Raw genomic sequence first — 15325 nt, 5'->3', positions numbered from 1 at the left:
ACAGGTGGTCATCACACTAAAGCAGTCCATTACATCGACTGATGGCAAGTCGAATGAAAGTACAAAACAAAGGTCCTCATAAAACATATATGCGAAGTAATATTGGCCGCTTGATCAAACTAAGATATTATCGATGGCGAGAACTAAAGCTACCGCATATAATTTTCTACCAAACTTATCGCATAAAACGAAGAATTAGCGAGAAGCAGCTCTCTTTGGAACCCATACTTGGAAGTCACCCAATTCGTATGTACTTAATTCCCCAAGTAACAACAAGAAAAGGTTTGATAACAGAGAAATAACAAGGGAAAACTAATCTGTCGCCAGCTTTGTCGAGATCACATTATCGTCGGCACCGTCTCTCCTCACTTCCTTCGTCGCGACAGATGTTGTGAGCATCCGGGGGAGATGTTTTTTGGTCTCCATATCTTTGATCCGATTTCTCTGTTCGATCCACTCGACGGGTTGTTTCGAAAAGCGGCGCTTGGATCTCTCGTGTCGGTGGAGATCTTCTAGGGTTTCTATTTGGCGGTCGAAGGCTGGTGCTTGGGTTTCTTCGCGATCAGAGTTGTGGGCGGATGAAAGTTTATTGATTCGGTATTCGGTAGTGAGTGGTGCTCCTTTTGTTGGATCCTCTTATCAGAGGAGGATTCGGAGTCCCGATGATGCGTGTGCGTGCTGGTTGGAGGTCTAGGAGTCGGTTTCCTTGTAATGTAGGTCTTGATGCCCAAGAATAACGATTTTTAGGGTTTTTTTCTGTACGAATTGGTGGCTTCGATTGTTCTGATCGTGTTTGGTCGGTGGAGGAGAGTCGTAGGGTGGATTGCTGGTGATTTAAAGGAGTATTCTTTGGTACAACCTTGGAGATCTGAGGATTTTGCGTTGAGTTGATTAGTGTGGGGTATTTGTATTGGATCTTGAATGATGGAGCGTGTGATAGGTGGAAAATTTAAGCTTGGCAAAAAGATTGGAAGTGGTTCTTTTGGCGAGCTCTATTTGGGTGTGTTATATTCTCGGATATTTGTGCATCATTTTTTTAGTTTATGTTATGTCTTGGCTCATGCTCCAGTTATTATTCTTTTTTTGTCTTACTTTGTCTTCGTTGTTGATTTGATTCAGGTATTAACGTACAAAGCGGAGAGGAAGTAGCAGTAAAGCTCGTATGCACTGTTACTATGTTCATATATATAACTTGTTTTAAAATGTAAATGAAGTATTTTCTAACTTGAATTCGAAACAATAAAACCACTAGTTGATTATGTGAGATGTTACAATTGTTTTTAGTTATTAATGTTGCCCTAAGATTACAGTGCAAGTTTAATGGCTGAAAAAAGAAAAAACATGTAGCACAAACATAGTGCATGTTCTATTGTACCAGGAGTACGGTACAACACCTTGCAACAATGTATACATGATCAGTCAAAAAACTCTATTCATGGTATTCATATTTGAATTATTAATATAAACTCTGATCTTTATTACATTGATTTTGCCTTTTACACAAGTGGTCCTAATGCTGAAAATCCAATTGCTCATTCACCCATTAAAGAAAATTGTTCCTAGGTGTGTATAATGTGATGTTAGGTCTATCTTTTAGTAAGTTCTCTACTTGAAAGCTCCAATCTGGGCTTCTCTTTGGAGATATATTGCAAGATTTCTAGTTTACTTCAACTCATTTTACTAATTAAGTCTGATGTTTTCATCATGGAGCAATCTACTTCTGTTATTCTATTGGATAACCCATGGGATCTTGGTATTTACTACCTATGCTTTAATGCTGGCAGGAATCAGTGAAGGCAAAGCATCCTCAACTTCATTATGAGTCGAAGTTGTATATGCATCTCCAAGGAGGAAGTAAGTTGTCAATCGATTAGTATGATTCATTTTGTTTGGTCAGTCAATGCTAATGATGATTTTTGTTTGTTGTTTTAATGAAGCTGGAATCCCCCATCTTAAGTGGTTTGGTGTGGAAGGAGAATACAATGTCATGGTCATTGATCTTCTCGGACCTAGCCTAGAAGACTTGTTCAACTACTGTAACCGGAGGTTTTCACTGAAAACAGTCCTAATGCTTGCTGATCAATTAGTATGTGAACCATTTTCTCCCCTTCGACTCTAGCTTTTAATTTAGTTGTCTTTTTGTTTTTCAGAGTTTAGAAATGAAACTCTCTTTAAACATCACCATAATATTTGTGTTTCTTTCTTTGAAGATTAACCGAGTTGAGTATATGCACTCAAAGGGGTTTCTTCACCGTGATATAAAGCCAGATAACTTTCTTATGGGCCTTGGTCGTAAAGCAAATCAGGTGTGTTATCATATTATCGGAAATTTCATTTCCCAAAAGCCCTTCAGATGTATCTGAGGATACATTCTAGTGGTTATTCACTGTGCTCAAACTAGTGCATACAAATATTTGGAACATCAAAATTACTTGGCAATCCATCTTCTTATTACCTATGTTATGAGTACTAGGAAAAATGACCTCAAATTACTTCCCAGAATTGCACTTTTCACTATCATCTTAAAGAGCATGTAATTGTTCACTTAATTTTTCATATCTATGATTCTTCCAACCAAGAATACAATGTAAGTATTTCTTATCAACTCGCTCGAAATAAATTGATTTTGATAATACTAATGTAAGGTAATAATTTCTGCTTTTTACCAGAATCATAGATCTTCTAATGTGTGTGTGTGAAACTGGTTTCTATGAAAGTTTCATCTGAATTTTGTTGCAAGGTAAGTTTTGATCTTAAGTTTTGGACTTCCTACGGTAGTTATACACAGAGAAATTAGTAGTTTCTTTTCTTTCATGGTCGTAGGTTGCTTTGTGGAACCTATGGTTTGTCTAAACCAGATTTTCTAATATTTTTCTTTTTTGTTGTATGTGTGTTCGTGTGGTGTTTTTGTTGAGTTTTATCTGAATTTTTTTAACCAATTTCTGATTTTAATTTTTGGACTTCCTGTGTAGTTATACACATTGGAATTAGTACTTTTTTCCTTTGATGGTCAGGTTGCTTTGTGAAGCCTATGGTTTCCATCATAGACATAAATAAGGTCTTCAAACGTGTCTTTCGTGTGTGTTTCTATATTGTTTTATCTGAATTTTTTCACAAAGGTAAATTTTGGTTCTAATTTTTGGACTTCCTATGGAAGTACACACAAAGAATTAGTGCTTTTTTTTCTTTCTATGGTCTTAAGTAGCTTCATGGAGCTTATGGTTTCCATCATAGACATAATCTAGATTTAAATGTATGCAACCAAATATTATTTGCGTGATGGGTGGGAATTTTACTTTGCACATCCAAGAGCTATTGCAAGTTGTCTAGAAAATAGGAGCGCTAACATAAAACAAAGTGTTGAATTTGTTATATTCTGAGTGATTGTGAGCATTCAACATACCCTTCTAAACAATGCCCTTCCATCTCCTTGTTTAAATTCCTGATGCCATGGACTTTAAATCTAAACTAATTTGGAATAATTTACTCTAGATTCCACTGATTTTATTAATATCCTCGAGTCCGTAGTCCACACAATCTCATGTTGGGTGCATGTTTAGTGTTAGATATCTGTCTAACAAATACTTGTGTAGGATATATAATTGATCCTATTTAAATTATCTTTATTTTAAGTGTTGATTCCAAGAAATACTCTAAACTTAACTAAACATATTACTTTTTGCATATCTCAATGGCGATAAAAGATTCATGTAGTCAACCCCAAATAGTTGGGACTTATAGTTTTGTTGTTGTTGTTATTGTATAAGTGTTGATTCCATTAATTTGTGTCATAATTACCTGCAAACCGACTGTTTCAAATGAGACTTCTTCCTTGTCTTTGGTTGGCTGTTTTGGAAGAATGGGGAGGCTTGCACCGCATTGATACATCGTACGCCTTCTAGTAAGGAAGTGAGAACTAGTATGGCTGAAGATACAAACACATGATGGATCTGTTGGTGAACATAGCTGCTCATTAGTAAAATCACATAGAGGATGGTACCTTTTAACCATCTCAGCTATCATTCTTTCCTCAGGTTGTTTCATTGCACCTCCATGGAATTTCATGGTCACACCTCGATCCCTTTGTTCTCACTTTGTTCTAGTGATCCACTAAGAACATCAGGGACCTTGTATCCACTAAGAAAGAGCATCCACCAACAGGTTGGATGGCAGATTTTTATTTTATTGCATCTATCAGTGGATAGAAATTAGTTTTATATACTGGAGATATTTAGTCTAACTGGCAGTCTTATCTGTTGCTGTGGTGGTTTATAAATGTTTGGTGCGATGCTTTATATGCAGCGTCACCATAAAGCACTTTAGGTCTACAGTGGCTTTATCTTAGGCTATTTGCTGCTTTGCTATGGGCCCTAGTAGTTGTTTTAAGCCCAATGACCCTTGAGTCAATTTTCTTATAAAGTGGTTAAGGAAAAACTCAATTCAGCTCAAGAGAAAGCTAGTTTTGATTCTTAACCCATATAAATAGGACTAGAAAAACTTAAATCAAGTTAAAAAAACATCATTAGACATTCAATCAATGACCAATGTCTAAATAAAAAGAACTTTAAACTATTTCTGCTTAATATTTGAATCAATGACCAATGTTCACATACCCACTGCTCGAAGTATTTCTGACAATCTGCACTGCTTCCTATTATCTCTCTCCCCCTCTCTCTTTTTCACTCTCGTGCTTTCTCGCTAGCATTCTCTCTATTTGATCTCTCTCTTCTTTCTCCCTTGTGTTCTTTCTCTCTCTTTCAATTTCTCATTGTTATATATCATTAATGAATTACGTTGGCATTATTTCATTCATTAACCATATTTTGGCTTTTTTTTATAGAATGAATGAACTTTAGTTTTATATTTTTGGCTCGTTTATATAAAATATTCATATCATTTGAAACTTATAATGTTTTTTTTTTTGTAAATTGGTGTTTGGATCTTTTATACAATTACTAAGAAGCACAAATACAGACATGGGACATGGACACGGCGACATCATTTTCAAAAAAATTGGAGTACGAACACGGCGAGGACAAATGCATTTTTTAATATATATATATATATAATATTTTATTAACATGAATTTTATAGTATTTATATTTAAATCCTATAAACTCAACAATGTGAACAAATAAATATCATCATATACGTTGAAATAATTACAATAATCTAAATATAGGTAGCCAAAATAAAATTGTGGAAGTCAAATATTATTTAACAATCAAATAATAAAGGTTGAGTACTATCAGTTAGTTACTATATGTTTGATAGGGTATATTATGTGGTTATATTAAGGATGAGGGTGGGCCTTGGTACTATAGTAAGATTGTTCCTCTACGACATGGAAGATCAGGGTTCGGGTCACAGAAACAACATCTTTAAATATTTAAAGGTAACACTGGGTACATTGACCCTCCCCAGAGCTTGCATTGGCAGGAGCCTTGTGCACTGGGTACATCCTTTTATATTATGTGGTTATATTAGTTCTCAGTGGGTGTATAGTTTCCGCTATACATTTGCCATGAAAACCCTCTGCCCCAATGCTTGCTATGCCCTACTTTTGACATGGGTGGAGATTGTGGCACCATATGACAATGACTACCTGGAACCAATCAGACTTTGCTGACTGCTGGGTCCATCTGATCAATGTTACCACTATTTTATTGGTTCCAGACATTCCATCTAGTCATTCTCATTCCAAGTTCTAGTGGGTTGCCACTCAGTTCTGAAAGCATCTGACAATCTGATATAGCCAATTTGATTTGCTCACCGTTCTACATCCGATGTTTCTGAAACTTATTACAGTCCGATGTAACTAAGGTGAAGAACAAAAAGAGGCTGAGCAGTGGATATTTGGACTGTATCATGGGGCATTGGCGGGGATCTTTTGATTGCATAACGTGGCAGTAGTGTGGGAGGTGGAGGGATATGTTCCATCATGTCTGTCGTCGAAATTACTGTGACCTTAGTAATCATTTATATACAGACTGAGAAACCAAATTATGAAATATGGGCTTTGTATGATTTGAAAACCGGCCTTTAGACACGAGTCTCATGCATTAGGACCATCTAGGTACGGAGGCTGTTTCTTTAGGTTCGTGTCTTGATGGTCAAGTGACCTGTGCCAATGTGCCAAGGCTGACATTTTCCTGTTATCAACCCTTCTTACAATCCTTGACCTATCATTTCTGTAATATATGCAATTTAATCTCTCTCTTAAGTCATAAGTATTCTTTTCTTGCTAAGCATGTCCCCAGCTGTTTATGTGGATCAGGGCCAGTGTTTTCTCTTTGTCATTTTGTTCACTGTCAGATTCTGAGCTTTGTGTTAGTTAACTGGGAAGAGAATTCAATATCTATTCAGTATCTGCCATAGAGATCCCTTAGGCTTGCATCAGCCAGCTAGATGGCATTGTATTCTGATGTAATGGATGTCTTCATCATGAACTCAACCCTCAATATAATTTATGAGTTCTAAGGACTTTGTAAATTACAAGAACCAACCGGTGCTTAGTGCTTCTTGGATCTGTCCTGAGCTTAGTTTGTCATTCTTAGAAACTCTGTCAACAGGATTAAAATTTGCCTTTTGTTCATAATTTTATATGGTTGAATATTTCTCCACATCTTTGATAAATAGGTTGCATGAGGAGCTATGTTTTAGTGTGATTGGAATATTGATTGATTTGTGAGTTTAGCCATGTATTCCCAGAGTTTTAATGTTGTGTTGTCTTTCTCTTTGTGATCTGTTTGACATTTGTTGTTTAATCTCAGGTTTATATCATTGACTATGGCCTTGCGAAGAAATATAGGGATCTTCAAACTCATAAGCACATACCATACAGGTAATAATGACTTGGACCAAATGGGCTAATTCAAAATCTTGTATCGACCTGCTTACTCACTGTAGATATTTTCCTGACATTATTATTGCACCTGTTGTTTAAGAGAAAATAGGAATTATTGGTAGTTACTAGATAGCATCTCTGACAAGACAAACTTGATAACTATTGTCTTTGACTTTTAATGAGTTTGTTTCGGTCTGACTTTTGAAAAGCTAATAATTTCATAGGCAAAACGAATTGCCGGCAAGCTCACAAACATGGCATTACTAAATTATTTGAATCAAGAGCAAGTGATGAATTAAAATTAGCACTTGGTATGGAACTTTGTTTTGTAAATAAACAAGATTTTCAAGATAGTACAAGGTGTTCAAACTTCAAAGCCAGAGTAGACCTTGGAAGTTCACATCTTTAAAGTTTCTGTCTTTCTGCAAGCAGCTTAGTAAGGTGGCTGAACTAGTTTTCTTGAGTCTTAGCCTTGGCTACTTTCCTATTTTGCATCCGAATGTGTTTGTCATCCTTCACAAGTTTCTAACATGGGTCCCTATGCATGTTCAATTATTGAGTGTCTCGAGTCTCTGTGTTCCATGTCTTCATGTGTAAATCAAATCTTCTTTAGTCCTTGTGTTAGTACTTCTTGGTTATGTAAGATGCATTAAGATAATTTTACAGGGAGAATAAGAACCTGACCGGGACTGCACGGTATGCGAGTGTTAATACACATCTTGGGGTTGGTGAGTTTCTCTCACCTTAGAAATTGATACAGGTTATTTTCCTTATATTTATACATCTTGTGCATACTTGTCTTGACATTTCCATGTCTACATGCAGAACAAAGCCGAAGAGATGATTTAGAATCTCTTGGTTATGTGCTAATGTATTTCTTAAGAGGAAGGTTAAGATCGATCTGTGTGGTTTATTCGTTTTCATCTTTGTTTTTTGATGGATGCATAACTTGTTACATCTGGTTGTTTTCCTTCACTTCAGCCTTCCTTGGCAAGGGCTTAAAGCTGGCACTAAAAAGCAGAAGTATGATAAAATTAGTGAAAAGAAAATGCTTACTCCTGTAGAGGTAACTCAGGATCTTCTTTCTGTCTGTTTGCTGAAGAACTTGCTTAACCAGCTATTTCTTCATTCAACTTATTAGCTTAATGACAACAAGTAAATGCGGACATTTTTGCACCATCTATGCTGTGAATCAGGCACTTTGCAAGTCATATCCATCAGAATTTATATCCTATTTCCACTACTGCCGATCATTGCGATTCGAGGACAAGCCAGATTATTCATACATGAAGCGACTTTTCCGTGACCTATTTATTCGAGAAGGTAGATTCCAAGTATTATATTCTCTGATCCTTTTTTACTTGTATGTTTGCAGTTAATCTTTACTAAAGCTTTCAGCCACTTGAGGTTTTGCGCACTAAATCTTCTCTTTATGTTGTGTTGTCATAGGGTATCAATTTGATTATTTTTTTGACTGGACCATTGTGAAGCATCCTCAAATTGGTGCCAGTCCTCGGATACGGGTATGCATTTTGAAGTTATTGTGTTGCTATGGATTTTTTTGTCACCTTTATTTCTTGTTTGTTTGTTTTGAAATATTGTATTTTCTTGCAGCAATCAAGCGATAGGACGAATGGAGCTATTGGTCCATCGTTTGATCGGGGAGAAAGAACTTCAGGTTTGCTTCTTTTCTGAAGAGTAGATGTAAACATAAAATAAAGTTTGTCCTGCTGATTTGGTTGTGACCTTTATCGGTGGTGCTAGAGCTTCGCGAAAGATTCTCAGGTGCAGTTGAAGCATTTGCTAGAAGGAATGCTTCAGGTTCTGCTCATCATTGTGATCATTCCAAGCACAAAACTTTAGACGATGCCCTTATGTCATCCAAAGATGCTGTAAGTCCTTGGTAGTTGTATCATCAGATGTTGCATTGGTGCTATAACAAAGTGTGTTTGTTTGTAATCTTAGGTTGACTCAGAAAAAACCCGCCCAATGTATCGCCATGGGAGTACATCAAAGATGGCTGTCTTGTCGAGCTTCAGACCGGGTTCCACCGAACCTAGTGAGCCACAAAATAGCAGAACAAGTAGAATATTTTCAAGCAGCAGCCGGCCATTGAGTGGTCAAAGGATTCAGCAGCCTGTGGTAGATTCTAGGTCCTCATCCATGTCCCGAGCTGCGGTTGTCAGAGGAACCCGTAATGAATCTCTACTTCGTAGCTTAGATCTCCTCTCTCTTGGTGCTGAGAAGAGGAAGTAAAGAAAGCTGGAGGTGCTGGCCTTCATTTAGGGGATGAGTTGTTTCACACATCCCCAACTTCCTTGAGGATTCCATGCGTTTATGATGCATTGTCCATATTTTATGTTAAGCCTGATGACCATCCGATGTAATATAGTGCCAAACTTGATAACTATGACATTCAATAATTGAAGTCAAAGCCCCCGGTGACACCAGCTAGAGGCAGTAGTAAGTTGCCCAAAAGCCAAGTCGACGTCAGTCGTGGGGTCCGAGCATATAACTCTTTACAGCACTCTACCTTGATTTGTTATATTGTGCTGCAATATATATATATATATATATATATATATATATATATATATATATATATATAGTGTTTGACGTAGATTGAATACTGTGGTTATGTCCTGTTGTTGGTGCCACTAGTTGTGTATTTATCTGCTGGCTTCGAGAAAACATGGCCCGAGATCTTGTTGCTTCTCCCTTTTATCCTGGTTTGCCGTGGGGACAGATTTACTCACCTTAAAGCCCGGAAGTAGCAAGGGGCCAATGAAAAGTCAATTTTTATTCTGATTAAAAAAAAAAGAAAGGAAATATATGATATGTTTATTGTATATTAGCCCATCAATTTAGCAGTAACAAGTTCAAATCATCCGTCGATGAACTTACACGCCTTTTGCTTCTGAAGTTGAAGGAATAACACTGGTCGTCGGGCATCCGATCGAGCTTGATCTACTGGTCATGCTTGCCTTCCACCTTCCCATCACACCTGACAACCAGTTACTGCACCACCTTCTGGTAAGCACCGCATCGCACATTTTGGTAGGTCGGGCATCAGAATCGCAGTCTCTCTCACCCATCAACTTGCTACAATTATATCAATAATCATTCTTGAGCAAAATGAGGTGTAGATTCAAATCCCGTTGGATCTTCATCCGAAATACCAGACGGCTGTATTCGATATTAACACATTTGGTATCAGCTTCCAGAATCAAGTGATAGTTTTAATATGTGTGTGTGTGAGAGAGAGAGACTTTTTTTTTTTTTTTCGATTGTTTATAATTCTTTTTTAATTGCTTGCACCTTTTTTTTTTTTTTTTATCTATAACATCAAAACAATTAGATTCTAAAACAAACATGTAAAATCACCAGATTTATATATTTATAAAATATTATGAAACTTTCTTGAATATGTTTCAGTATCACTAAAATAACTTGAATTAGAATTATTGTAAAGATTCGGATTTGATATTAATAATAGGCAATGTATCATATGTCTTATCAACTTCTTATCGGATGACTACTGAAATTTTAATAGCTTTAGAGTTTTAAAATTTTTATTAAAAATAATATAAAAATATATAATTAATTTCTTAATTATAGAATCACAAAGTCTAAAACCTTTTGCCTCATACAGAAAATAGAGTTAGTGTAGCCGTTTCGAAAAGCATATGTAGCTACTACATGTTTTAATTCTTTTATTGGTTCCAATTGAATCGTGTTCTTCATCAATTATTCAACGCCAATTATTCAGCATCACGGCCTCAATTATTCAGCTGCTCAAACCACTAAGTTCTCCATGGAGCCTATAAGACACCGAGCCGTGATGGTCCTCTACATCAACCACGCTGTTCTTGTCCACCTCGTCAAGCCTTCGAGGAATGGAGGCCGTGAGTTCTCAGTCATCTGATGCCGCAGGCCATCAGGTCGTGCGGCAGTGTGCAGTCTATCATCCCCGACCTCTGGGGTGACTACTTCATCACACACCATCCTTGCTCCGATGAAACAGAGGCACGTGTCTCATCGAAGAGTTTCTTTTAATCTTGAAGCTGTGATATAGTCTCTGAACTCTTTGTTATATACGCATGCATGAGTGAGCGATCAACTTAACAGTACATAGGTATAATTTTGGAGCACAATCAGCTTCAGCTCGACTGTTGTTTAGCTTCACTTTACTGAATTGGCATGCAGCTCTTTGAACATCTTCGTTTTCTAGTATTTCCTATGTTTTCTTAAGCTTTAGTAACTCAAGTCGCATCCCAAAAAAGTTGAGAGAGTTGCTAGTGCTTCTAAACTCCCATAGTCCACCACATCTTTGAAAACAACTGTTTCAACTTGAAGACTGCAGTCCTGTCTTATCATATAAGCCAGAACGAATACAGATCATCAGAGGTGGATCCGTGACATCAACTAACACCTAAGCATGATACAGTCAGAAGCATGGATGAGAGAACGAGACGAAGAACTCAGGGAAGAAGTAAGGAGAATGTTCCAGGACAATTACGATGTGACACAAACCATGCATTTGATCGATACGATTCAGCTTCTTGGACTCGATTACCACTTCGAGGAGGAACTAACCGAAGCTTTGAAACGAGTCTATGATGCCGATAGCGCCAACGATGGACTGTACGAGGTTTCACTCAGATTCCGACTGCTTAGAGAGAAAGGATACAGCGTGACCTCCGGTAATCTCCTCATCTTCTTTAATGTATAGGGTAGTATTCTATACGTAGTTTTGTTGAACTTGTCAGTAAAGCAGAAGAAAGTGCCCAATGATTCCCTCATTTATTTCGATCATAATAAGAAAGTAAAGACTCTAGGGAGATATGGATGCCAGCTAAGGGTCCGATAGGTGCTGCAAACCTCCTCCATGGTAGGTTAAGAGCAATTGTCTTGTTCTTCCTCCAAGATCCTTTTTTTCTTCTTCTAATTTTTAGAGGACACAAAACTTAATAAAAGAAAAAAAATCCAAACTTTCCTATTGCATAATTCTCTTGTTTTTCTTTTAGTAATATCATATTATCTAAAAATCTGAATTAGTAGATAAGATATGATCTATTGACTTATATTCGGATGTTTCTGTTATGTAACTATGGGTAGGAGACGAGCAAAATCAATCTGATACTTAGAATTTGAATTAATAAGTATATGCATACGTAAGGCCACTTTTGATATCGTTTAAGACTTTTAACTACTAATGTTATTTATTTAAAAGCTTTTGCTGTCTCTGTCGAGACATCATAGTGCTATTGCTTATGATGGATAGGTCTCTTGTTTTTTTTTTTTTTTTTTTCCCTAATAAAATAAAGATTAAAAAAAAGAAAAACAAAAAACTTAAGCTAGTACATGGTGATAGTATCATTTAATTTAGTTCATTTGTTGCTCTATGGATCATAACAGAGGTCTTTAGTTTTTACTAACACAAAAGATGTCATCACTCTATTTATTCAGATGTCTTCAGCAAGTTCAAGGATGAGGGAGGGAGCTTCTCAACAACCTTGACTGAGGATGTAAAAGGGCTGCTAAGCTTATACAACGCGGCTTACCTTGGAACTCACGGAGAGACCATACTTGATGAAGCTATTTCTTTCACGCGGACTCACCTTACATCCATGGTTCATGATCTCAACCCACCTATGGCAACGCTAGTGTCTCTTGCCCTCGAGACCCCTCTTCGCAGAAGCATAAAAAGGCTTTTCGCAAGGCATTACATCTCCATCTACCAGGAGGAGCCAACACGAAACGATAAGATCCTAGAGCTCGCAAAGCTGGACTTCCATATACTGCAATCTCTTCATCGTCGAGAGCTTAAGGACGTCTGCATGCAAGTCTTCTTTATACGGCATTTATATTTGCTTACGTTTAGGTTCCAAATTGATGATAATTATTGACAGGTGGTGGAAGGATTTAGCCCTAACCAAAACCCTAAGTTTTGCTCGAGATCGAGCGGTAGTAGCATACTACTGGATACTGGGTGTGTACTATGAACCCCAGTTTTCACGTGCGCGGGTAATGACTACCAAGATAGTGCTCATTACTTCCATCTTGGACGATATCTATGATGACTATAGCACATTAGAGGAGAGCCAACTACTAACTGATGCCATCCAAAGGTTTGGAGACCTCGCTGCATTTTTGCTGATACTATTAAGCTAAGAAGAAAATGCAGTAGCAATTAAGTTATGCATCACACATATATAGAAACCACGAAAATGTGATTTCTGGGTGCCTTTAGCAATTCGAGATAATCCTTTGCTGAGAAGAAATGCTACGTGCAGGTGGGACTTTGAGGCTGTTGATCAGCTCCCGGAGTACTTAAAGGACTTCTTTCTCAAGCTTCTATTCGCTGTTCGAGAATTCGAAACTGAGCTTGCAGCGGAGGAGAAGTTTAGGATATTTTACCTCAAGGAAGCAGTATGTACTTATATCCTTCTTTTATAAGGAAACTCATTAAATAGACTATATATTTATGGATGGCAAGCCTCAGTGTGTATACAATCAAACCTAAATCATGAAAGATGATGACAGTTCACATAGAAAATTTCTTAGACTTGCACCTCTCTCTCTCCTGACGCGTTTCTGCTGTCATATTTGGTTTGGTTTCCTCGTGATCACAGTTGAAGTCTCAAGCTAGAGCTTATTTTGAGGAATCCAGATGGAGGGATGAGAAATATGTGCCCACATTAGAAGAACACCTGGGTGTTTCCAAGATGAGCACCACGTATCCCTTGCTTGCTTCTGCCATTTTGGTTGGCATGGGGGAAGTCGCAACCAAGGAAGCATTTGAATGGGCTGCCAGCTTTCCCAAGATCGTCGACGCTTCTTCTGCAATCGGTCGAATAATGAATGACATCACTTCGTATGAGGTAATTAACCCACACGATTTCCCCCATTCTCCAGTTGTTTATGGACTTTTGATGTGGTGAGCGTCTGAAAGCTAAGCTTTGAAAAGTAATCAACATCGATCGATCTGTATCGAATGCCAAAAGTAAAGAAACATTTCTTCTTTATCGACTTGCACGCAGAGAGAAGGGAAGAGGGAACATGTTGTCTCCACAGTACACTGCTGCATGAAAGAGTATGGAACATCCATAGACGATGCATGCAAGAAGCTCCAAGAAATGGTGGAAGACGCATGGAAGGATATAAACCAGGAGTGCCTCAATCCGACCACATTCCTCGCCCCGCTACTCCAAACGTCACTCTATTTTACACGAATCTTAGAGAACGTGTACAAGTACATCGATGCATACACCGAATCTAACACTACAATGAGAGAGTGCATCTCCTTGTTGCTTCTTCAACCTGTTCCTATATGATCGTGTCATCCATAGTATGAAGCATTTTCCTTTTTGTATCGTAATAACAATCCATCAGGAGCTGTATTTGATAGAATCCTTATCAGCCATGTTCGAACTCTTCTTGTTTAAGGAAATAAAAGCTGCACTGTTTCTGATGATCGATTATTAATTAGCCCATTGTTTAATGATTAATATTTACTAACAAGAGAAGCTTACTTGAGCCTGCAATGAAATATTTTCAACCAAATACCTAAAATTTCCAATCCAATTGTCTTTTCGTTGAGTTAGACAAACGGAGGGGTAGGTGATATTGCTGACCAGTTTCCAAAGGTGGTAGATATGGATCATATCTTGAGAACATCTACCTATGCATGAAGAAGATCTCATTATATGAAACAGGCTTTCTTTTGTAAATTACTGTATTTTTTTTGTGTGTCAACTCAGTAGTAGCTTTGATTTTTGGTCACAGAAGCAATCGATTGAGAGGAAGAATGATCATCTTATCTTATGTTCTAGTTTCTTGTGCACGTTATTTATATTTTTATCATTTAGATATATATAGATATATTCTTAAATGCGCTTATTGGATATTACTCAAATATTCGACTCATCCGGTGATATTCTATCGATATTAATGTGACGTTATTTTAAAATTTATTAAGAGTAATTTTGAAAATAAGTTAAATATTTGTTAAGATTTTAAAATAATAAAAATAAGAAAATTATTCTTATACTTTTAGATTGCACGAGAATAATTATATAAATATAATCGTGTCTCTTTTCTCAAGCCTCGAGACGAAGCGTGTACTGCGATCGGAAACAGCTGTTTTCGGCAATGCTCGCCGAGTTGGTCGTGTGTCAACATCTGTGGACGCCCTGAATGACATGCCATTCACAATGCATGTGTTACTGCTGTGAGATCAATAATTGGAAGGAACACACACAGATGAAGCAGCAAGCTGTCAAGTGAAAAATTAGAATAAATTTTCATTATAAGTGAAAGTTATTGTAAGGAGTCAATTACTTATCGTTATTGAATTGAGTTCAACTGCCATCACATAATTTGAATGATTTATTTGTAGATAAAGGAGTAGCTAATTATTGAGGAAGAATCCTAAATTTTTGAGGAAGATTCGATCAAGATTGACAATAATATCAT

General features: G+C 37.2%; 2 protein-coding genes across 4 annotated transcripts; both read left to right on the top strand.

Moving 5' to 3' along the window:
- Window positions 1–269: 269 nt before the first annotated feature.
- LOC135651702 (casein kinase 1-like) lies at window positions 270–9379 on the top strand. 3 transcript variants are annotated; one of them, XM_065172032.1, is made up of 14 exons: window positions 270–1000; window positions 1120–1160; window positions 1785–1854; window positions 1938–2086; window positions 2211–2306; window positions 6774–6844; window positions 7514–7575; window positions 7673–7736; window positions 7829–7913; window positions 8044–8170; window positions 8297–8370; window positions 8462–8525; window positions 8612–8739; window positions 8813–9379. In XM_065172032.1, the coding sequence occupies exons 1-14, from the start codon at window positions 922–924 to the stop codon at window positions 9101–9103; spliced, it is 1401 nt and encodes a 466-aa protein (XP_065028104.1). In that variant the 5' UTR covers window positions 270–921; the 3' UTR covers window positions 9104–9379. The 3 variants fall into 3 exon arrangements, with proteins under 3 accessions (XP_065028104.1, XP_065028106.1, XP_065028105.1); XM_065172033.1 differs by having other exon boundaries at window positions 316–391; XM_065172034.1 differs by lacking the exon at window positions 1120–1160.
- Window positions 9380–12877: 3498 nt separating this feature from the next.
- Window positions 12878–14229, top strand: LOC135651478 ((S)-beta-bisabolene synthase-like). The gene is made up of 4 exons (XM_065171549.1): window positions 12878–12978; window positions 13144–13279; window positions 13483–13731; window positions 13891–14229. Exons 1-4 carry the CDS (start codon window positions 12878–12880, stop codon window positions 14182–14184), a joined length of 780 nt encoding a protein of 259 aa, XP_065027621.1. The 3' UTR covers window positions 14185–14229.
- Window positions 14230–15325: the final 1096 nt, after the last annotated feature.

The sequence above is a fragment of the Musa acuminata genome, chromosome BXJ3-10 (assembly GCF_036884655.1).
Source record: "Musa acuminata AAA Group cultivar baxijiao chromosome BXJ3-10, Cavendish_Baxijiao_AAA, whole genome shotgun sequence".
Lineage (NCBI taxonomy): Eukaryota > Viridiplantae > Streptophyta > Magnoliopsida > Zingiberales > Musaceae > Musa > Musa acuminata.
The sequence above is the reverse complement of the archived record's forward strand: the minus strand, read 5'-3'. Positions and strand labels throughout refer to the sequence as shown.

Bases quoted from the DNA above. Each gene is read 5' to 3' on its own strand.
- LOC135651702 (XM_065172032.1), top strand. From the start codon at position 922: ATGATGGAGCGTGTGATAGGTGGAAAATTTAAGCTTGGCAAAAAGATT. The intron at 1,001-1,119 runs GTGTGTTATATT...GATTTGATTCAG, and splicing joins TTTTGGCGAGCTCTATTTGG to GTATTAACGTACAAAGCGGA. The intron at 1,855-1,937 runs GTAAGTTGTCAA...GTTTTAATGAAG, and splicing joins TATGCATCTCCAAGGAGGAA to CTGGAATCCCCCATCTTAAG.
- LOC135651478 (XM_065171549.1), top strand. From the start codon at position 12,878: ATGACTACCAAGATAGTGCTCATTACTTCCATCTTGGACGATATCTAT. The intron at 12,979-13,143 runs GTTTGGAGACCT...TGCTACGTGCAG, and splicing joins CTAACTGATGCCATCCAAAG to GTGGGACTTTGAGGCTGTTG. The intron at 13,280-13,482 runs GTATGTACTTAT...TCGTGATCACAG, and splicing joins TATTTTACCTCAAGGAAGCA to TTGAAGTCTCAAGCTAGAGC.